Genomic DNA, 24,307 nt, shown 5'->3' with positions numbered 1-24,307 from the left:
ATTTGATGGTTTATTTTCTTTTATAAACCAAGCCAAACTAGAAAGAATGGATAAAATTTTACAGAACAAAACTATAGAAGGGAGAAGGGAGACACAAACAAACACAAACATGCAGAAGGGGAGAACGGAGGGAAGAGGCTTAAAGAAGAGGGCAAGGTTTATTTTTATTTTTAAACTCAGAAGTAAATAAGCCCAGTTTATTTTTCTCAGGACTAAACAAGTTTCCAAGCAAGCCCTGGCTGAGGGCAGCAGCCGTTCACAGGGCAGGACTGGGCAGCAACACAGGGTTTTTTGCGGGGAGGTGGGGCTCCCTGCTCTTGCAAGGGCCCCAGTGGGGCTCGGGTGTCAGGTGGGCCCTGCCAGCAGAGGGAGCCCAACGGAGGACGAAAGGGGCTCCAGCAAGAAGTCTAGAGATGCCTCAGACGGCTGGCTCAGACTGTGCATTGTAGATGGATATTGCCTGTTTCTGTTGCATTGTGCCACTAAGCGCTCAAGCCAGGAATGGCCCTCCAGATGTGGCCCTCCAGATGTTGCTTGACTGCAACTTCCAGCCAGCACGGTCAGGGATGTTAGGAAATGTATTCCAGCCACGGGCTCCCCATCCTAATCAACCAACCATTCTGGAAGTGCATGGGGAGGTGGAACACGCTCTTCTATCCAAAAGACGTGCATTGGGAACATACAAATCTAAGAATTGCCCTGAAGAATCAGCCCAAAGGCCCATCCAGTTGAGCAGGGACCTGTTCTCCAGTGGCCAACGGCAGATCCTTACGGGAAGTCTGCAAGTCTGCGCTCTCCCCACTTCTGTTAGATATTTCTACATTCTACAGTATTTCCACCACATATAATATTAGCCTCCTGCTTCTTTCCCAACATGTTTTTGGATAGTTACTATTTCTTCTGTTGGTCATTGCTAGAATTAGGTACCATCTCAACATTACCTTAAAGCAATTTTCTGTTACGCTTGCAGTTAAAGAGAACTGCTTCCAGAGTTTCTCTCAGACTTCTATGGAAATAATATGTCCAACATCTTGAGCTCACTTGCTCAGGTTTGCTCTCATATTTTGGTTCGTATACTCTTAAATCATCCATACTTTCTCCATTTTTGAAATCACTTTCTCAAATGAACGGTTTGCTCTCAGGTACTCTAGTACTGAAAACACTCAAATCATGGTGGAATTTGCAGGTGTGTACATCTTATTTCAGAGTCTTCAGTCATGTTATTGTTGTTGTTAGCATAACGATTATTTGATAAAGTTTTTATATCTAAATAGGTTGTTCCTAACTGGGAATTTTGTGGCTCACTACTGGCTTGTTATAGGCCGTTGGCTATCTGCACCCCTTGAGAGGAAGGAAGTGGGGGGAAAGCTGCTACTGAAGTCCATTCCTGACCCTCTTAACTCACCCCCACCGCACCCTTTCCCCTTCACATTTCTCTGTCACATCCCTTTGTAAGATATGCAACACCACATGACCTGATGATGGCGGCTACCATCCGAGTGGCAGTCAGCCCGTCTTCCTGCTATGAAGCCATTTCTCAGGCCAGTGGAGGGATTGCTGAAAGCGTCCAAGCCATGCCTCATATGCACTGCCCTGTGGGCCTCTTGTGTTTACTGAGAAGTACATCCAAACAACGCAGCATTTCTTTAAACAACATAGTTTCCCACTATTGTTAAGCACAGAGCAAGTCAGCAATTGAACAGGATTAACAACAGCACAATGACCTGCTGTCCTGTTACAAGGCCACTCGCTCATCATTTTCATCTTTCCATTTATTTATTTATTTATTTATATTATTATTATTATTATTATATATTTGTAAGAGAGGCATTATCTTGTGGGACATTAAATTAGGAGTTCTATTGATATTAAATATGAACGAATAAGAAAAAGGCTGCCATTGACTAAAAAAAACAATTCATGTACTGATTTCCTTAATTTAATAAGCCTATAATCCTTACAGCTGAGTGTATCAGAATAAAAAAATGAACGTTTGGCTGGTACCACAAATCACTGCAAGGAACAGCACTTTACTGCTATGCTAGATGCCTACCTAGACAAGCTGATAGCCTCCATAAATGGGACAAGCTGGCACTTGTTTCAGCTGAGCAAAAGGCACATTATTCTGTGGAGCAGCAGAAAATTTCAAACCAGGGGTGTTTACAAACACACATGGGTTTTGTTCTGTTTTCCATTTCTATTTAAGTTTCTGTTGTTTTACCATGTTGTAGGAGCTGCCTGGGGTGGGATATAAATCTCTGAAATAAATATAAAATTTTGAGTCCAGAAGAAAAGAGCATGCTAGACCAGGCCAAAGGCCCATCTAGTCCAGCATTTAATTAATTCAATTAATTAATTTCTATACCGCCCTTGATCCAATCACAGGGCAGTTCTCACAGTGGTAACCAGATGTCTATGGGAAGCCCACAAGCAAATCCTGAGTGCCCCAGCAGTTCAGAGGCATACTGCCTCCAACAGTGGGGGCAGTTCATTTCTGTAAAACCTGGGGAGCTCTTGGTCATAAATGTCAAATGTGAGCGTTCCAAGGAACCTGCTTGAACCTCTTGTACTCATCACGCTAAGAGTTCCAACATGCCCTTCGAGTTAAAGATGTTGATTCTTGAGCTAGACCCATTATTTTTTCCTGAGCCTCTCCATCAATCTTGCAGATAAGAGCTGTTTTGCACATCACATTTTTTTAAGGTGTACATATCCTAAATGCTTTATGTGTACACCTAAAATATAATATTTGTTTCCAAAAACCCTCGGTGTATTTGTAAACACATTTATTGGAGAGGTACATATTCAGGGAGCCATGAGATATAATACCCTGATGACAGCACACATAGGGCTGTTTCCTCTGTGAAACAGCAAAGTGCTCCAGAATCCACAAACATTGCTAACCTATGTGTCAGATATCATTGGCACACTGAGAGCCTAGAAAAGAATAAAAGAAGAACTGGAATCTTTTCCAGCTTATAAAACCTTTCCTCATTTGCCATAGTGAGTAGCAGTTAAAGACACGTCCAGTAAGGAGGAAAGGAAAATGAACATTAATTAAAGGCTTTCTAAATATATGAATGCCTGGATGGTTTTTGTTTTGGAGTGGGGATGCCAAGTAACTTCTGCAGGGTACCATAGCTGGTATGGCTTTGTTGTTAATTAAAGAGAGCAGCATTATTAAGTGAGCCGAGAAAGAACCTAGCATAAACCAGGCCTGCTACATCCTAATCTCGAGCTGGGGCCTAGGAAGAATCTGCAAACAACTAGAAGACAAGTACTCATCCATTCTGAATAGCAAGAAACACCAAGAGAAGCCTCAGACATCTTCTAAAAATAGTGGAGCCATAACAGTGGGACGAACCTACAGGACAGGAACATCTATCAGGCCAGTGAAATTATAACACCCAGAATATTAAAAATGAAGCGCAGTGAACCAGACCCACAGTATTCTAGCAGGCCTAGATGAGAGAGTTAGTTGCCAATGTAGCAATGCAGGGACCTGGAAATTTTAAGAGCCATTCTACAAATTGTGCTGAAGGAGGGATCAAAATTCTGGCTGTGCACTTCAGACTGGCGGGAAGCTGGGGAGAGAACACAGCATGAAAACCTTTCTTATGTACAACCTAGCATATTGAGGATTACAATAATGCTTCTACCTGGTCTATTAAATTTCTACATGAAGGGTGTATGGACACATGCATGTGTGCTTTGAATTGGGGAAGCATTAAAAAAAAGGTGAAGAAGAAGAAAGAAGAAGAGGTGGAGGAGGAGGAGGAATCTTTATTATGGCCATAGGTCAGCATAAGGTAAAAGCGTGGCAATTAGAGAGCTGCAGCTAATCTTGCAGAAAAGAGTTGCCCCATCGTATCAGGAGACATTCTGTCAAAAGCACCTACATCCATAAGTAGCACATGCTAAATAGCCAATAGGGCAACTGCAGAAGTTGGGCGTACAAATACTCATTCTCTCAATTATGATAGACCAGCATAAGATAAAAACACATAAAGCACATACATAAAGGGTTGTTCAGATCAAACTGGCATCTTTCCTGTCATTTGTTCCTGCAATAAAGTAAATTATTAATTGACTCCATCCCCCGAGGCAGGAACAAACAAAAATAATGTGAGAGTAAAGCTTGTTTATTAAAGGTGCCAAGAGACCTGTGGCGGGCCAAAACCACTTCTAGAAACATTAGGGTAGCAAGCTGGTGTTGCTCTGAAACTTGTAGTTGCCCATGTGAGAGACTCACACATTTTGTAAATAAGTAGTTTATAACAAAAGGCAGCACATGTCCCAGAACAAAGTCCACACAAGGAACCTGAGCCTCTAAAACAGCTTCCCTGAAACTTCCTGTCCCTCAGGGAAGTAGAGAATGTGAAACAACTTTTTTTTACAAACCAAATGGTTTCTCTAGAGAAAAACAATATTCAACTACAACATAATTTTTGTTGGGTTTTTTTAAAAAAACAACACCATTAATAATATGAACAAGCCCTCAAATATTACCAGTGCATTGTAGTGTGAAAATCACCTTGCCCATAAAAAGTTAGGCAATGGTGTTGTTATTCAGATCCTCAAGCTTCTGTTTCCAGGCAAATGCTGTGATGGAAACAGGGAAGTTAAACTAACTCAGGTGTCCTGGCTAAATTCAGTTTCTGCCATTGTTTTATTCAGCCTCTTCATTTTCCCACTGAGGAAAAGTTCAGCCATGCTTCCTTCACTTCCTATATTAATCTCCTGTTTAGCAACCTAAAAATGTAAACAGATGCTATAATTCACCTCGGCACTGGTCGCTATGGTGATTTTTCTACAGTTGTTCTGCAGGGGAGTGTTTTGCAGGAAACATGATTATAATTAAAGAGCTCTTTAAAAAAATAAAAAACCATGTCCTTGTGAGCTTCACCTCACCCAACCCCACATAGTTATTCTTTGAGAAGTCCAAACAGAGACAAAAACAAAGAGAGCTTCCAGCATTCACTGGTGTCCACATCTGGAGGTCAGGGAAGTAGGATACTGCATTTGAAAATGAGTGAAGACCCCACACACCCTGGACTCCAGTGGGTCTTGAAATGGTGCTCTAGGGTAGGGGTGGCCCATCTGTGGACCTCCAAGTGTCATTGGATTGCTAGCAACCCTGGTCAGTCTGGCCAATGGTGGACCCCAGGCACAATTACTGCCTATGCAAACCAGCACCCAGCAGAAAGAAGAGAGCAACATGGGATTACGATCTGATCTATGTGCTACTTCTGCATATCTTACATATGAGGACCTGGATTTCACAAAATTGCCCAACAAGCAGAAATGGCAAAAATAGGACAATATTTTAAGGTACCCCTGCCCGTACGGGCCAGTCGTGTCCAACTCTAGGGTTGTGCACCAATCTCACTTAAGAGGCCGGGGGCCAGCGCTGTCCGGAGACACTTCCGGGTCATGTGGCCAGCGTGACGAAGCTGCTCTGGCGAGCCAGCACCAGCGCAGCACACAGAAACGCCGTTTACCTTCCCGCTAGAAAGCGGTACCTATTTATCTACTTGCACTTAGGGATGCTTTCGAACTGCTAGGTGGGCAGGAGCTGGGACCGAAAGACGGGAGCTCACCCCACTGCGGGGATTCGAACCGCTGACCATACGATCGGCAAGTCCTAGGCACTGAGGTTTTACCCACAACGCCACCCACGTCCCAACAGGACAATATTTTAGAGGTGTCCTATTTACTATTCTACTTTCTCAGAATAGGCCCTAGTGCATAAAACTAAGTTTCTGTGCTACGTACATGGTTTTAGAAGTTAAAATCTCATTCCCACATCACTACAACTTTCAAATGGGATAAGTAAAATACCAAGAGATGAAAAAGGGCAAGAGGTGCATGCTTGCATTTCCTACCCCTTCCGGAGTTAAAAACAAAATAAAATCCTAGATATTAACCACATCATTGAAGTCAACGTGAAAACTCAAAAGAGGAATGGTTTCATGTAACATCAATTTCGGCTCCTTTAGCAATACAAGTCTCCCTTTATCTATATATAGTACATAAATTTCACACCAATTATCGTCTCTGTCAAAGCATGCAAAGACTGTTTTTTGATGGCAGTCCATTCTGTAACAAGATGCAATTAATAAGTTGCACTGTACTCTTTTGGCCCAAATCCCTTGCTACCTCTTTTAATCATGTCCCAAGCAGCTCCAAGTGCTCAGTTCATCTGTTGCTTGGTTAGCATTTAACAAGCCAATGTTTCCATTCTTGTGCCGTAACTCTACTCTCAGGATTTCTGTTTGCCTGGCGTGTAGCTGTTGCAGCCTAGCATCATGATTAATGGATACTCTCTCTGCAGTTGAAAGCAGCCTTCAGGTCAACCTGTATCCACAACACAGCATCACATTTGCTGAGCAAATGTTACACGAGTAGAAGCAATTTTGATGTGATGGTTAGAACAACTCATGCTCCCTTACCCCCCACTGAAATATGCTGCAAAATAAGAAGCACATCACAATCCAATTCACCTCACTTTACCCACATAATAACGACAGCAGTGCAAATAAATAAAACTGGCCATCACTGATACAAAAAACCCAGTATAATGTGCAACCCCCATGATATTCTGAGCAAAGCTCTTTGGAAGCCTCACAAATTAGTCCCCCAAAGTTGGTAACATACAAGGTGTTGTTGTTTTTTTAACTAGCCAGCTTGTCCACACATACATCTTTGTCATCTGCAAACTAAAAGCAAAAGATTAAAAAGTCCCACCCCAATTATACTTGTCACAGTAGAGTGACTACGAGCACAAAGCTCTGTCATGACTCTTATTTTCAGGATCGTGGGTTTGAACCCCACGTTGGACCAATGATTCCTGTGTTGGACTAGAATGGCCCTTGTGATCATTTCTGTCCAAGAACTAATGTTGTGAGCCAACAAACGGATCTCCCAAAATGAGTGCAGTTCTTCAGAATCATCTATATATAGATAAAGGGAGACAAAATAGCATGGAAGAAAATTTATCAAAAAAGTGAGGGAAGCCTACCCATTCCAGGGCACAGCCAGCCTTTTAGCAAAGGATTCAGTACACTGGGTGAAGGTTGGCTGGCTTCTTTTTATTAATTCTCCTATAAATTTTGTATTTATACGCTTCTTTATGTTGCACTTCCTTTGCTGGACCACAGCATCAGAACCTGCTGTCATCACATGTGGAAGTCCAGGCAGTTTGTTTTCCAGCAACAAAATTTGGGGCTGACTGCAGCCTTGGTTGCTAATGACCCTCTCCTGGAACTGGCAAAAATGCCAGTCGGGGAAATTTTTCCTTGGCACCCCATGCTCAGGCACTTCGAATGTGTTTGAAAACTGGCATTGGACTAGCTCTCTATATACTTGGTTTCAGCAGGGAAAACCAATCGTAAATTGACCAGCCTGCTTTCTGCTTTCAGGCATTCAGATCATCCAGGCCTGGTTTATATGCACACGAAACAGCTTTGGATAGCATGAACAGCTGCATCGCAGACATTCCCAGATTCAGGTCAACATACATCAGTATCCCAGACACAGCCCAGGAGAGAATATAGACCCTATAAAAGACAGTCCACTTAGTATCTGGCACAAAAGGCAAACTCTCTCTTGAGAGAGAGAGAGAGAGAGAGAGAGAGAGAGAGAAAGAGAGAGAGAAGAACTGTGTTCTTCTCATCTATTTACTGTATAGCCCAAGGTTAGAACACAAAAGCAATTCTCATGCTGTGCAGGTGCCAAGTATATTGAGGCAGAATGCGATCACCCAGGATCTCCAGGATTAAAACTAGGGCTATAGGCTTTAAATTGGTCAGCTGGAAAGTGGGCCAGGGTTATTGGGTATTTTAGCACCATTTTAATACAGAAATAAAAAAAATAAGTATTATAAATAGCCATTCCTTAACATGAGAACTTTCCTGATGGATCAAATCAAAGACACAGATACTTGAGAATTCTGTTTCCAAGAGCCACTGACCAGATACTCTTGGAAAGTTAACAAGCAGGATGTAAAGGAGATTAGTAGATTCTGGGGACAAAGATATGGTGCCTCTGAACCTGCAGGTTCCATTTACCTATCACGGCAAATCGCTTTTGAGAGACTTCGCACCCATTGATTTGTCTAATAGCTTTTGAAAGATCTCACCGCACTGTGTAGTGGTAATGTTTTATTGCCAATTTGCGATCTTGAGACTGTTCATTTGCCATTTACAGGTGTGAGTGACTGTGGAATTGTAGCAATTGAATAGCAATTTGCAATTTTAGCAACTGTACGATAACTTTTGCGGGCTTGCAAGATCAAAGGCTTAAATTGGCTCAGAGTTACAATACTACCAACCGCAGCAATTTTCAGCCTGTAACCCAATTTTAAGGGAGCGGCTTATATTCAGGTATTGTCTCTTTTTTCTTTCCCCCCCATTGAATTTTAAAGGTGTGACTTATTTGTGGGTGCGGCTTATATTCGGGCCAGTATGGTACTTCTGTTTTCTGGCCGGCCCAAGACAGTTTGGTACCTGAGGCAAACCACAAAATGGTGGCAGGGAAGAAGAGGGGAGTTAAGAGCTATATAAGGAACAAGGTGGAAAATAAAGATGAACATCAGGAATGGGGGTGGGAGTGCGCCACAACTGTCACTGCCACCATGACAGAAGCTGAGGCCAGATCTGTCGCCCTGAGGTTCCTGCCACCTGAGGCGGTTGCCTCACCTTGCTTCACAAGCGGACCAGCCCTGCCAAAAAGGTATAACTATGGCAAGATCCGATTTTCTCAGGAAGAACCACATCTGGCGCAAAAACCGCAGCTATTGAAATGCCCTTCAGGCCATATGGGCTTCTAAAAGTACCCCCAATCTCAGACAAGATCTTTCAGGGATATGATTATTATTTATTAGGTTTGTATACCCCCCTTCATCTGAAGATCACAGGGTGGCTTACAACATAAAGATACAAAATGAGAACTCAAAATACATAGTAAAAAGACCAAAACAAAAAACAAACCTATAGCCCCAACACATTAAAAAGGTATAGTGCAACTTCATCCACAATAGTGAAGAGACCACTATTTATAGTGTCTCTTTATGTTAACATTAACGTTGCTCGCAATCTGGTACAGAAACCCACATTTAAAATGTAACACTTGGTAACATCAGAGAAAAACACATATACAAACAAATGTTTCTATGGAGACATCTTTCTAAATAAATGCTCACAAGGGATCCAGGGCGTGATGTCATTCAGGCCTCCTGTGGCCATAGCAACATGCCAGTATGTGCAGCAATATTTGGATTTTTTTCTGTCAAGGAATGGCATCAAATGAGCAACTTTATGGCCATATTTTTCAGTGGCATCCACCATGGCTGTGGCTTTGAAAATAAAAAAAAGTATTTATACAGGAGGCTATTTGATTACTACAACCAGCCAAGCAACATGACTTATGGCATATCTGCAGTATCAAATTCCCGCAAACAGTTGCTGACCCCGATAAAAAGGAAAATTTATATGCCCAAAGCAATATGTCATAGGCTCCTCATATCTATTCTTAGAAGATTTTGGCTCCTCCCTCCCCTATCAGGATATAAAATACACACATGGTCAGTTTCAGTGTATTATCAGGAGTGCACAGCTGAGTCAAGGAAAGTCGAGGATTATATCCTATGCAAGTCCTACTTAGAGTAAACCCATTGAAATTTATAGCCATGATTAATTCACCTCCATTATTTCAATGGGTTTACTCTGAGTAAAGCTTGGTTAGATACAATCCAGCAACCTGCATGAAGTTTTTCACACATTTGTGTCTGTACATATTTTGTTTTGCAATATTTGTATCACATTTTGCTAGTTATGGGATGGAAAGAACCACGTAAAACCCTGAAGCCAGTGCCCTCCAGATGTGCAGAGTCATCTCCTTGCTTCTGAGAGCAGCAAATATGGTCAAATGTTCATCATTGCAACCTTGGGGACTAGAAACTTACATTATTTTTAAGGAAAGCTGAGTTTCTTAGGGTGCCTAGTTCTCTGTCTAGTACCAAATTCATTGTTTGCACAATCAAAATAACAATGAAGTCTGCAATCATAAGCACATTTATCAAGGAACAAGGAGGACTTACTGTCATGGAAGATTTAGAGGACACACCAGTGAGGAAGCTAAACAAGAACTTTATTGTCTCTCTTAAACAAGAACAGTATCAGGAAACTCCTAGCTCCACCCTGACACAACTATTTATTGATACTGTCCACACACTTGTTTCTGAGTAACAGGATTGCATTGAGCATATAGGGTTAGAACACCTTTGGGTGGCCCTCTCTTCTCCTGCACAGGTGTTCTCATTCAGCATCACAAATCACCTGTAATCTGCTGTGTATCACCTTGTTATCCTTATTCCTTGACAACTTTTTTTAAAAAAAACCAGTCAGATTCTGCCTATTTCTCCTTCCACAGAGTAAAACCAGAAAACCCAAAGTGAGGTCTTATTGACCTCTGTTGCTTTAAGAGAGGGGAAATGATGGAAGCATATACTGTGTTATCTTACAATGGATGGGTGAAGTTGGTTAATGGGGCACTAATGGTGTAATATTAAAATATGTGACCTCAATCTGTTGATCGCTACAGACGGCTATTTTAACACTTTTTTGAGACTGCTTAATCCAGGCTGCTGACATCTGTTAAACGGAGGATGGCAACATAATCCAACTATTTACTACACACCGGATGACAAGAGGAAGGGCAGGAGTAAAGCAAAAAATAACCTTTTCGGGGAATCATATGCACCAGCTGTTACTGGGCTGCGCCATTTTACACTGTAGGTATATCTAAATATTTCTCCACATATAAAAGGGCTCTGTAGATAGAAAGCTAGCATGTCAGGATAGAGACTAGGCCAGAACCCACCCACCCCCTCTTGACAGGCTAGTTTTCAATGTGCAGCATTTTTTCATGGGAGGGGCATTTAGGCATGTGATTCTCTCACCATATAAGGAGTAACTACAATAGGAGAGGAAGGAGACTCACGCGAATTCATAGTTTCAACATCTAGTTAATATATATTCTTTGTTTTTGTTTCAAAATGGTGGGAAATTACAGGAAAATGCATTATTCAGGAGATATGGTATGGTGTCCTGGCCTGTGTTTGGTTCCAGCTTCTGTGCCACCTTGGAGCTGGATGGCTGATAGTGGCAGACCGAACTCAAGTCCCAGATTTGCCTCTTCACTGCAGTAACGCATTGAGCCTATGCGACTGAAGCCACTCTTTCCATGCTGCAGGCACCTAACTGGTAATAACCACCGTCCACATATAATGGTAAGGTGGGAAAGATCTTGATGGCCATCTAGTGATTCTAGCCCAGCCCCCTGCTTTAGTAGAGGACGGCCGCAGGTAAAACATTCCTCCTTACTCCTCCTGTATCTCTCCCACAGAGGGATGTGATTAGTTGTGAAACAAAAATCCTGCCCAGTAGGTTAATACTCTGCCATAGTGCAGAATCAGCGAAAGAGAGAAAGAGAGTGTCTTCCTTTTAAATAGTTTTTGAGCTTATGGCACAGATACGATTCATGCTTTGGACTTAATAGGTTGCTGAAATGCATTGTAAGTATTTGCAAACTTATTTAACTACAAGCCAAACTATGAAAGGACTGAAGTCCAGGCAGAGTAGTTCTGCATAATACTGCGGTGTTGGTTTGTGTCACTACCAGTTAGTAAAAACACCTGCCTTCTAAGTAATTAGGTAAAGGATTCCAAACAACTGCATATAATTTATATAAGCAGCAAGCATTTATCTTAATAAACCTCTCATTGCAATCCTGATCTCCATCATATTATCATCTTCAACAGGCTAAGGGAAAAAACATAAGGGTATACAGAGCCTGAAACAAATTCCATGACAAGGTTTGAGAAGTGAAACAGTGTTTTCCTTGCAGCAAGGAGTTCCCCAATTCAGCGTTCCTCAAGTGAAATAAGACATTAGCTCTGAGGGAATCTGACTCAGCTTTCCATTTTCAGAAGTATATGGTGTTGTGAGACCACACTGGTTCATACTGAGCATGTGTGAGAATTTTCTTACTGCCTGCATAGAGTAACATTTGCCGGGAGAGTACCTTTTAAATAAAATCTACAAATATGTTATACTGCTACTAGGTAACAGCACATACCCTTTTGACCTTACAAAACATTTCCCCAAAAGACCCAGTAAAAACACAGACATTTTCTCCTAAGTGCACCTCAGCAAACTCTATGGGCAGAAATGGACATCACCCGTCAAAATGCAAGAATCACTCATCAAGCATTCAGCTCATTCAGAATAAGTCATTTCCTACCCAAGTTTGGCATGGACCATTCTCAACCCACCTCTCCTACACCACCAAGTTTCAATCCAAGGAACTATTTCCTAACCATAACCCGAAGAACCTACTGCCCCCCAATTTCTTATTATAATGGCAAAATGGGATCCAGGAAGCTCATTCCTAGCACAGAGCCATGGGCAGCACAGTCCATTTTGCTATCTCATTCTCCTTTATAGGAAGTTGCTTTACACCTGGTCAGAAGACTGGTCAGTGCTGGGACTTGCTATGAGTACCTCCCTTGTTCTCTTAGAATGGCAATGGCGCCCACTTGAGAGGTGCCAGAACTGAGTTCCAGCTGGGGGGAAAAAGCCCTGCCACTGGTCCATCTTCTCTGGCTGGCAGCAGCAGCCTCTTCAGAGCTTCTTTCACCTTCCACCTGGAAACATGCCAGGGATTGAACCCAATACCAGCTGCCTGCCCAGCAACTGCTCTGCTGCTAAGCTACAGTCCCTCAACTTACTCCCATCGAGGCCCTGTCCAAAGTCAGGCTTAGCTTAGCTTCAGCTAGGTCAGCTTCAGCTTCAGCTTAGTTTAGCTTCAGCTTAGCTTAGCTTCAGCTAGGTTGCTCCATCAAGCACCTTCAGACTGTAACCAGGCCTTGTGTTCAAGTAGCACATTCAGAAGAAGGGATGGGCAGTGGTTGGGCTCCCCTTGCCTTCCTTCTGCAGGGCATCAGGTAGCCAGGCACTTGCTATCTCTCCTTTTCTTTTAACGAAAGGTAACAATATTCAGCAAAAGCTAGACTCCAAAACATTCCAGAAGTGTACATACCAGGCACCATACATCTAATCTGCAAAACAGTTTTTCTCACACAAATATCCAGTGCACAGTAATTGTCCCAGAATAAAAATAGTATTAGGGAGATTTTCAGAAGTGAAGCTAATAATGGCCAATATACAAGGTTAGTCATATTTAGTCTCCTTGAAATTAATATTTTTAAAAAGGTCTAAGTCAAATTCAAGGTATTACTATAAGTATATAAAGCCTTTAAGTTGACTTGAAGGGTTGCACCCACTCAACTGCTTCTATCTGCAGAACTGACATTTTTACAGCTGCCACATAATGCTTGTTCCTCACTTGCAAGGAACTGATGCTTTAGTGTAGCAGCACCTACACTTCGGAGAATTATTTTTGGCACCTCTTAAAAGCATTTTTAAACACAAGTCTATCCAGACAAATAATTTTAACTTTGTGCATTTGTTTTAAAACTACTGATTTTATTTATATTTTAATAAATGTTATGCCAACTTGGTGTTAATGCCTGATTTCATTGGTATTTTAATCAATAATTTAATATGTTTCTATGCTTTGATGTTATTAATTAAAACAGTACATACATTTTGTCAATTAAAATATACTTAATTTTCTTAAGGCCATTAATTTCAATGTGTCAACTCCTGAGTATGACTGTTGGCTATCACTCTATGTATTTTAGCCTGGAATGTGTAACCTGTGAATGCTAATTAGTATAGAAAAAGAAACTCAGATGTGCAATCTAAACCTGTAAAGCATGGCGGAGCTAACCTGGTGCTCTCCAGATACTGCTGGACTCTAAGTTCCATCACCTGTGATCACTGCCCATGCTAGCTGGGGCTGGAGAAAGCTGAAGTCCAACAATATCTGAGGATAGCATGGTGTTCCCCCCGTTTTACAGAACTTAAAAACAATGTTTATGATGTAATTGGGGTATATGTAACCAACATATTCCACCTATTATTACTCACAAACAAACTCAGCAATACAAATATCGGGGGGGGGGGGGAGATGTAAGATGAAGAAGCAGAGGGAGAAATTACTTGATTTTGCTGAAGACGATGTCAACATCGGTGAGAGTCACGTTCTTGCTATCAATCACGTGGCAATCCTTACACAACTTGGACCAGTTTTTCCCATGCATCTCTTTCCCCGTGGCTCTCGTATCCCCGTGGATAGCAAATTTTCTGAAAGCCTCTTCAAGAGCACTTAGCTCTGGCCCACTGGCCCCGTCGTGGGAGCTGTTTGAGTCGCAGGATAACCTTTTGGCGGCTTTTTCTTTTGCGGAATCTGCAGGAGACCTCGGAGGTGTTTTGTTCACATGCTTGGTGAGTTTACTTGTGTTGTCAGCCATTGTGCTAAAGAGAAGATGGAGAAGAGGAAGTTGATTCTTTGTAGGCCACTGCTTGCATTAAAACAAAAACCAGACCACATCTAAACAGAAATGCCCTGCTTTGGGCCTTTTCAGAAAATAAACCAATATGCTATTTTTTGTTCTGTTTCTCTTAAACTGCTCTCACAACTGAAAAGTATTAATTCCAAAACAGATGTTCAACGTCAGGTGAGGGATGGCTTGTCGGCATGAGTGGATGAGGCCCAGTCTACACATGCGGCAGTCTGAGGTAGCAGAGTGCCTGCACCATTTCAGGATGCCAGTAAAAAAGGACATTATTGCATACTTCCCTCTGTAAAAACTCTCAGGCAGAAGAAAACCAGCATATCAAGCATAAAATGTCCTATACTAGGCTGCTCCCTACTCGGCTAGTCTTCTACTTCCAGAGCCGCCACCCCCACCCCCACAATGCTCTCTTAGCCCTTTTTTATTAACACAAATGGAGATAGTCAGATGCTGGAAAACTGGGACTGGTCTCTGTGGCGGACCTTTGCATCTCAAATTTCAGAGGCAGCCTGTGCGGCCCCAAAATCTGGTGCCCCTGTTCCGCCTCCCATTGGAGCAATAGTGGTGGAGCCTCCTCCGGTGCTTCAGAAGACAACTGCACCGGTCACACTCCCCGAAAGCCACTTCCACTGGTCTCAGCATGGGCTCTTGGTATGCCGGAGTGTGGTCCATAGCATTGGCTGAGAAGCTGGCATGACATGTTGGAGCAGCCAGAGGCAAGCATAATCCATTTTCTTTCTACAGCACATGGCAAATACTTATTGAATACGGTAATTATTTGGACTGTGGCAGGAAACCATGCACTACCCATGAAAAAATATGGTGTGAGCTTTCAGAATAATCAAATGAAACTTTATTATCCAGCATGACACAAATCTGTAAAAATACCAGGTCAAGTTGTTCGTTGTATATTGCTGGAACAGCTGTTTTCTCAAATGTACTTAATGTAATCTGAAAAATAACAACATAAAAAAGGCATGCACACCCTGGCTAAAATCTTCATTCCTACTTTATTTGGCCAGATATATAGACTAGGCCTCAGCCTTCAGAGACCTAACACCATGGACAGAACTTTCATATCTCTTATCTGCTTTTCAGTTTCCGTTTTTAATTCAAGTGCCAACCAGGAAGCGTTGAGAGCTCAAGCAAGGAGAGATCAAGCAAAGTATGTATGTGTGAATGCCAAGCCTAAGATGGCATTTAGGGTGAATTTTGAACATCATTAGCAGTTTGGGGAAAACGATTCAGATTTTTAACAATTTCAATAGTTCCTTTCAAGGGAATTGTTATTCTACTTCTGTAAGCCCAAGCAAACAGTCTTAAGTAGGCGCCTGCACCAGGTGAGGCCGTGTGAGCAACAGTATATGGGGGGAAAGTGCAGGATAGGGGCCCGTGCAAAGGCCCATGAGGCAGATGAACAGAAGGGAGGGGGAAGCCCTGTTCCGTCTCCCAGTTTGCTCCATGGGGTCTCATCCTGTACACTCCAAATACAGGGGGGAAGCCATGGATGACACAGCAGCCTTTCCCAGACAAGCAGGAACTGCAAAAGCAGCAGAATGAGGAGGAGGAGGAGGAGGAGGAGGAGGAGGAGGAGGAGGAGGCGGCAGTGAGAGCCACCCATACAGGTGATGGTGGCACTGAATGACTCTGGGGAGGCAGTCATGCCAGCTGTCCAAACCACAAAATCTGTTTACAAGAAATGTATTTTTTTATATAAAAAAGGATATTTTTTTTATCAAATTATTCATACCAGTATCTGAGCAACAGTAAGATCACCATCGGCCTGTTATTCTTTTTTAGGATAGCCTGGAAAATAAATCCACAGGCATTACTAGCCCATTAAAAACACTTCACTGCCCAAGAAACCGTAGGGGAGATGAAGGCAAGATTCAGCAATCTGACCACTGTCTCAAACTACTTACGTTACAAGCAGATGTTCACAAGCAAGCTCTATCCTACAATTTCTATTCAGGAACCTAAGAAGCCTGTAGAACAGTCAAGAATATGTGCACTTTGCCCTCACTTAATTCGTTTTTCTGAAAATACAGATCAAGGTCCTGGCAATGGCCTGTCATGTTCATAACATGGCACTGGAACAGTCTGCCAATTTCTCCCTAAGCATTTGCCAGCCCACACTTTCATAAAGCATCACTAGTTTTGACAATGCCAGCACTGAAGGAGTGGGGTGGGAAAGTGTGTTATGTACAGAATGTACTTTGATCTTTTTGAACAACAAAAGTTTAAGTGGTCCACCGACATCCCCAGCAAATTTCAAAAACTGTAGGTGCTACTATCCTGGGTACCCATCCCAGGGAGTACACCATGCAAAACTCAGCAGGACTTACATCTGAGTAAGGGTTACTCTGTGAGTGTCTCCCAACATTAGAACAATTATGATCTTCAGGTAAAGCGCCATCATGCAATCTGCCCTGCTAAGCAGGGGTCAGTTTTACGAGGTGAGCCACACAACATCCCCACCTGCTTTGGAAACCCCTCCCCAAAACTCTAGCCACTTTGAAAGTGGCTATTCTGAGCTACTCTTCCCTCCTTTAGATCTGGCAAGCAAGAAAAACGTATGTGCACCCACTGCAAATATTCCACATGGCTTTTAAAATTTCAGTATGTTTATAGGGTTGGTGTATTTTTCTAGTCTCTGTACCTTATCAACCGCAATTACCATATTTTTCCGTGTATAAGATGCGCACTGTTTTGGGGGTCTCCAAATAAAGAAAATGGGGGGAGACTGTATCCATGTATAAGATGACCCCCAATTTTAAACATATTTTTAAAAGAAAAAACCCTAGTCTTATACACAGAAAAATATGGTAGTTATCACTCTTCTTCCCACAAACTCCCGGAAGTTGCTCTAATTCACTTCTCTGCTCTAATAATGCATGGTGTACTGCTGATTGACCATAGCTGCTATTTCTGCCAGGAGCTTTTCATCCTAGAAATTATCACCCATGGAAGATTCTGTCTCCCCAATGCCATGACACTTGCTTTTAAATTTTGTTGCAATCATCTTTGCTAGCACAACCAGCAACAGAAGTAATCCTAATGCTCAACAGTATGGGTTTCTTGGTGCCCTCTCCCACCTAAAACCTCCCAAAGCATCCTGCCCCAGAAGAAGACATTCAGATGACACGTCTGATGACACCTGTCAAGTGACAGGCTTCCATTTTAGACAGAGCAGACATAGCATAGTCAGGAGTACAATGGAAGTCTTGTTTTCAGCATAGACAGGCACAGAGGATAACCAGTCCATCAACAGTTCAACTACAGAGATCATGTCAGGACAGATAAGGGTGGAAGTGGGTAACGGCCGGGTAAGGATAGTGGTTGTACAATTTATTCTCGTCACTGTACAACAGATACTTGTTCCAGCCAGGGTTCATCAAGCACAATGTATGTAAATTGCTGAGACTGCAGCAATTTAGGGTCACACAATTTTCTCCCCAGTATTACTCAACTGACAAGAATTGCAAACCTTTGCAAGTGAAATAGTTCATATATAAAGATTTTAATTTCCACTTTCTGTCAGCCAAGGTCCTCAAAGTGCCTCACAACATTAGATAAAAAGAAGCACAATAAAACACAAATAAAAACTGCCAAGAAGAAGCGAACGATGCAGCTGGAAGGACACTATATATCATAAAAGCGGGAGACAGGATCCTATATATGCTAATAGCAAACACATTCTCTGAGTGTGGATCCTTATGTAGCTAAGAAAGAGACCAGGTGGCTCCTAGGTTTGAAGAAGTACAAAAGGTTTTGGGGTGACCTAAGGGGGCAAAAGCAAAAAAAACAACAACCCAGCAACCCAACGAGGGCTGAGCATGCTTTGGCCACAAAACACAGAAAAAATGGTATCCTGGAAAAGAACCGGACAGTCAGGAAACCTTGAACAGGAACACTCCACACACCAATATTTGTTACAAATCCCATGTTTAAAACTAATATTCAGTTGAAATCTTAAAAGGCCTGGTAGAAAAGAAATGCATTTAATGTCTCTCTTACAGCACTAATTGAATCAACCAGGAAATCTACTTTGGGGAAAGAATTCGCTAGAAGGGGAGCCACCTCCAAACTAACTTTGTTTCTGGAACAGGTCAACTGTGCCTCAGATGCTATAATTTAGCACCAAACCTATAATCCCATTCTGTGGTCACAACTCACTAGTGTGCTCCTCATAGATAGTTCCTGACAAGGCCACTCTGCTGCATTTGGGGCCGGCTGAAGTTTCTGAACTGTCATCCTCAATGTCAGTCTGCAATAGTCAAGAACCTATCAGGAAATGCGCAATAACGGAAAGTTCCATTTCAGACATCTATCAGAATAAGAGCTACACCCTGATTTGTATCAGTTCTGCAATATGCAAAGGCAGGAGAGATGGGGAATTCTGAAAAATGAGCAGTTTGCTCAGTTTTGGCAATTTCCCCCTCAAGTTTGTGGTCGAACACACAGGAAGCCTGGACCACGTATTCCAGTGAAAACTCCCACCATTGCTTTGGCTGCAGAGAATACAGGGAGAGGAAAGAAATGGTTAGTCGTTCCCCCCCCCCCATATGCTTAAAAACTGGAGGGTCCCACTACGACTACTGTATGTGTTCCTGCAGACATTCCCACCCAGTGCAGATGTGGGCATCAAATTCAATCAGCAACAGTTTGTGTGTCCTTGTGCAGCAGCTCCTGCTCATTTGATAGAGGGCTTGCACAGAGAAATTTCCTGATAACAGTATCCTACAGTATATTGGTATTTTCATTCCATCTTTTGACAAAGCATACTCAGAAAAACTGGATGGGCTGGGCAGGCGCAGGAGAATAGTTGTTTTCTCTTAATTCAGAGGATGATTAGCTTAAGGCCATCACTGTGAATGCATCTCTGCCCCAATTTTTACAAGCATCAGTAAGAATCAGCGTTAATGCAGCCTGTTTCTCAGTTCTGCTCAGGGCTGAATTAAGAGACATGCTTCTACGCTACACACACAGTTGATTTTACTGTCAGCTGCTACAGTTCTTCTTCTCAGAACACAGGTTATCCAAGGCTCCCTTTAGGAAAAGAAATCCTAAAGAGAATTTACTGATTTTTCAGAGGGCACATAATGGCTGGGGACCAGGGGGGTGGGGTGGGGCAATACAACATGTTAGTTTACATAGGGGTTTTGTAGTTCTATACAGAACCTCTTTCCAAATTGCCTTGTCTCTGTTACCACTCTGGGGGGGGGCAAAACAGGACCAGCTCTGCAGCTGCCCTAAGCTCTCTACAGTGGTACCTTGGGTTACATACGCTTCAGGTTACATACGCTTCAGGTTACACACTCCGCTAACCCAGAAATAGTGCTTCAGGTTAAGAACTTTGCTTCAGGATGAGAACAGAAATCGTGCTCTGGCAGTGCGGCAGCAGCGGGAGGCCCCATTAGCTAAAGTGGTGCTTCAGGTTAAGAACAGTTTCAGGTTAAGAACGGACCTCCAGAACAAATTAAGTACTTAACCCGAGGTACCACTGTATAAGACATTTGCAGAGAGTAATCAAAAATTAAAAAATGCTACATAACATGCATTCCCCTACACTGCAAAAAACAACTATGAAACTATATCTGCTTTGCAAGAGATGTATTTATTTCCCACCCTTTCTCACAACGGTTGCACAAAGTAACACAGCACAACAATACAAACTAGCATTAACACAAAAACAACATGCACGATGGGAAGTGCCATAGCTCCAGCCCATAACTGAGACCAGACGCTGGTCCAGCATTTCAACAGCATCTCCTAATTCTGATGAAATGCTGGCGTAAAGCCGGGGGTCATTTGCATATTGGTAACACTGTTGACGCCTGCTTCTTAGGAGAAAAGCAATGACAAACCTAGACAGCATCTTAAAATGCAGAGACATCACCTTGCCAACAAAGGTCCGTATAGTTAAAGCTATGGTTTTCCCAGTAGTGATGTATGGAAATGAGAGCTGGACCATAAAGAAGGCTGATTGCCGAAGAATTGATGCTTTTGAATTATGGTGCTGGAGGAGACTCTTGAGAGTCCCATGGACTGCAAGAAGATCAAACCTATCCATTCTGAAGGAAATCAGCCCTGAGTGCTCACTGGAAGGACAGATCCTGAAGCTGAGGATCCAATACTTTGGCCACCTCAGGAGAAGAGAAGACTCCCTGGAAAAGACCCTGATGCTGGGAAAGATGGAGGGCACAAGGAGAAGGGGACGACAGAGGACGAGATGGCAGGATAGTGTTCTCGAAGCTACCAGCATGAGTTTGACCAAACTGTGGGAGGCAGTGGAAGACAGGAGTGCCTGGCGTGCTCTGGTCCAAGGGGTCACGAAGAGTCGGACACAACTAAACGACACAACAACAACAACACCGTTGTTGTTGTTTTCAATTCTGCCCCGCCCCCGCCACCCAGAAGCTTCATAGAGATGCTAAAGGTTGGAGACAAGACTGAAGCTTGTGGGACTTTATGAGTGTGACTGCACATTCCCATTGCCATATCTGGCTAAACATCCCAAAGTACCCTGAGAGCTACATGGCTTTAACAGAGGTGCTTCATGCAAGGGAAAAGGATCGGTTGATGTGTGCAAATAAAACTGTGGCCCATCCGAGAACGGTCTTAATACTCTTTTTGTCTGTGCAGTTTAGCACCAAACAAAACGTGACAAAGGCAAAAGCGCCTATAAGGCAAAGAATCTGAGATTTGCTCAATAAGAAACAACCTGACCGGTCTCAACGAAAGATCCTGAGAGCTACTGCAGGCCAGTGAGGAGGAAGCCCTGCTGCTGCAGGATTAATATCTTTGCTTAACCATGTCACTTGCTAGTAAAGCTGAGTTTGTCACTTTGTCTCAGCCTAACCTACCTCACAGGGTTGTTGTGAGAATGAAAGGGGGGGAAATGTGCATGCTCCTTGGAGGAATGGCAGCAGATGAATGGAGCAGTAAGGAAACGCTGCCCAGCTGGCCCAAGAGCTTCCAGATAAAGGCATTGCCGAAACTGGACATCATCTGTTTTTGGTTTTTATTAGATGGCAAATTAGAAAGGAGCCAGCAAAAGGCCTTCAGGATTTGCTTGAAAATCCTGCATGAAACTAGATGTTGTGTGTGCCCTGGACTAGTGAAGAGCAGCCAGGCCATCATCCCCTGTTGCAGCCAAATGTTGTCACAAAGGATCAGCATTTACATGGATGACTTTAAACATCCCTGGGTCTCGTAGTAAACATTAGCACTGATAAAGAAAAGGATCACTGTTTCTTTTAGTGAGCTCCGAACAGCTGCCCTGTACAGCTCTAGGGTGCTGCACAGCTGTTGTGTGGTGTGTGTGTGTGTGTGTGTGTGTGTGTGTGTGTCAGAGGCAAATTGACGAGGTGGTGACTGCTTGAAGACATCAGAGAGAGATTTCAGGGTGTCAATTTCACTTTCCTGGCTCTATTAAATTTCTGCAATCTGACCGTTTAATCCCCCACTCCGTCCCCACCTTGTTAAATTCAGTTCTATGGAATATTGTTACAAGTTAATTAAACAGTTGTGCTCTATCCCATTTCAACACTGAGGTGGAAATGAACACAAAGCTGAAGTGTGATTACCTTAATCAGCCTGAAGAAGAAGAGCCACCAATATTTGCAGCACTTCCCTGCCGGACAGTGGCGTAGCGTGGGTTGTCAGCACCCGGGGCAAGGCAAGTAACTTGCGCCCCCTAACCCATGGATTTGCGCCCCCTAACCCGTGGATTTGCGCCGCCTAACCCTAACCCCCAGATGTTGCGCCCGGTGCGGCCGGCCCCCCCTGCACCCCCCACGCTACGCCACTGCTGCCGGATCATGTACTCACCACAGGTGACCAGGCTTGTGCCTGTTTGCAAGCCTTTTTCTAATTGTGGAGCTGGGGTGTGGGGCTAGAAACCATAAAATTCTGATATCTAGTGCTATTTTTCTAGGGGGGAAAGGGCCAAAACTCACCACAACTGCCTCCCTTTTTCTCTGAAAGGTGCCAAACTGAGTTCCAGTGAGTTTGGGCTGAAAAAAGTCCTGCTGATACCCAAATTTAAATTTTGTTGAAGCTTGACAAGATTGCATGAAGGGTGCCTTGGGGTGAACCCGGAGTGAAGAACCAGCTTTCCAAGGGAGAAGTCAGTTTTGCAGAGTCACCACATTGTGGGACAATGTCAGATGGGGAAATGTTTCTAAAGGTTGGGTGGCCTATCACCTGATGGAATATTTGGCCCTTCCAGATGACCCAGGGCTGATGTAGATGACTCTCAGGTCTGGTCCCTCCAATTCAAACCCAGCTAGTGCTGTCAGTCTCTTATCCCAGTTTGTTCTTGCAGCTGCCAGGTTGAAAGTGGACATGCCTGACTTATCTTCAGGGGTGATGCTGAAGGCAAGCACTAAGTGGAGGCCATGCCTTGCTTGTGAGCATCTAGACATCTGAGCACTGCTGAAAGCAGAACTCTTTTCAAAGCTGCACCTTGATGTGATCCAGCAAAGAAGTTCCTATAGTCTTAAGAGAAGACTGCCTCTGCCTGGGATGTTTCTCTCACTCTGTGCTGAGCACAGCTGTTGCAAGCAAGAGGGAAGGGAGCCATTCTTCATGGGTTTCACTGTATGAGGTCTGTGACCAGTTGCCGCTGGATAGGAATACTGGTTGTCAGAATCCAACCTATTGAATAGTTGATGTTTACAGTCCCAGGGGATGAGGCATTTGTTTGGTATCTATGTCTGGAAGTCTGATAGGGACACTCAAGGTAGCTTCATGTCTGACAAAAAAACCAACCTGGATTTGCCGCTCATAAGGGAGCTGCAATCTGACAAATGTATGACGTGTGTCTGCAGACACACATTAGGCTTTAGGTGTACACCAGAAAAACCACAATGTGTGAATTGGACCTCAGCTTTACTGTGGTCACTAGGGCTCTTCTGTATCTCCTGTCTGCAAATGGAATAAGGATTTTGGCCTAGCTAGCTTGCTACCCCACCAATCCATGTAGTTTTCAGGTGATTCATATGATTTCACACACAAGCATTTCCACAACCTTCCCTTGTGAACATTTGTTCATTTTTTAAATAAAAAAAACCCAACATTTTTGAGCTTATGGAAGTGTTAACAAACAATCCACATGAACTTTTTATCTTGCCAAATTTTGGGTTTTTTCATTAGGCATTAAGAGCAAAGTAGTTTTTCTTGTTTTAGCATAATCATGTCAGATTGTTCGTCATGAAGGCTGTTGAAGGAAATAGGAAACAAGTCACTATCCTAAACCAAGGAGCCAACATGCCTAAAATGTGGTCTTGTGGTGAATTCTGATCAAAAATAAACCACAGTCAGAAGCTTTATTGATTCAGCTTGGAAAAAGCTGCATCTAAGAAGTAGACTCTACCCTACAAGTAGAAAACATAAAACCCTTATGCCACAAAAAAATGTTCACTCTTTAAGGTGCTACAGGACTCCTTAAAAACTGGCCAGTCTTCTCTCATTTTTGTAACAGAAATTCTTATAAAATTAAAATAAGTAACTGACTGTTCAAATGCTACACATTCCCCATAAGTCTCCAACAAAATAGAAATGGAAATGTTTAAAATTTGAAATTATATAACACATTTACATACAAAATCTGTGGAACCAATTTCAGGTTAAATGTTGCTGTTTTTTTTTAAATAAAAAAAATCAACCTACATAAACTCCACCATACAGTATCTATGCTGATAAATGCCTGTAAAAAGTATCTTTCAGATAGAACAAGCTAATAGTACATAAAGCACATTAATATATAAAGTAAATTAAAAAGCACATTGCAAATAAGAGTAAAAATGGCAGCATCATTGC

At 42.8% G+C, this 24,307-nt stretch overlaps 1 protein-coding gene across 1 annotated transcript in view; it reads right to left on the bottom strand.

Moving 5' to 3' along the window:
* TPPP (tubulin polymerization promoting protein) overlaps positions 1-14,441 on the bottom strand; it is a 28,479-nt gene extending 14,038 nt beyond the window's left edge. Inside the window, exon 1 of the mRNA XM_081837244.1 lies at positions 14,127-14,441. Within this exon, the coding sequence (XP_081693370.1) occupies positions 14,127-14,437 (311 nt within the window). The 5' untranslated portion in view covers positions 14,438-14,441. The remainder of the gene's footprint in view (positions 1-14,126) is intronic.
* Between the last annotated feature and the right edge of the window lie 9,866 nt (positions 14,442-24,307).

The sequence above is a fragment of the Podarcis erhardii genome, assembly GCF_964252035.2.
Source record: "Podarcis erhardii genome assembly, chromosome: 13".
In the NCBI taxonomy this organism is placed as follows: domain Eukaryota; kingdom Metazoa; phylum Chordata; class Lepidosauria; order Squamata; family Lacertidae; genus Podarcis; species Podarcis erhardii.
This window is presented reverse-complemented; position numbering and strand designations above follow the sequence as displayed.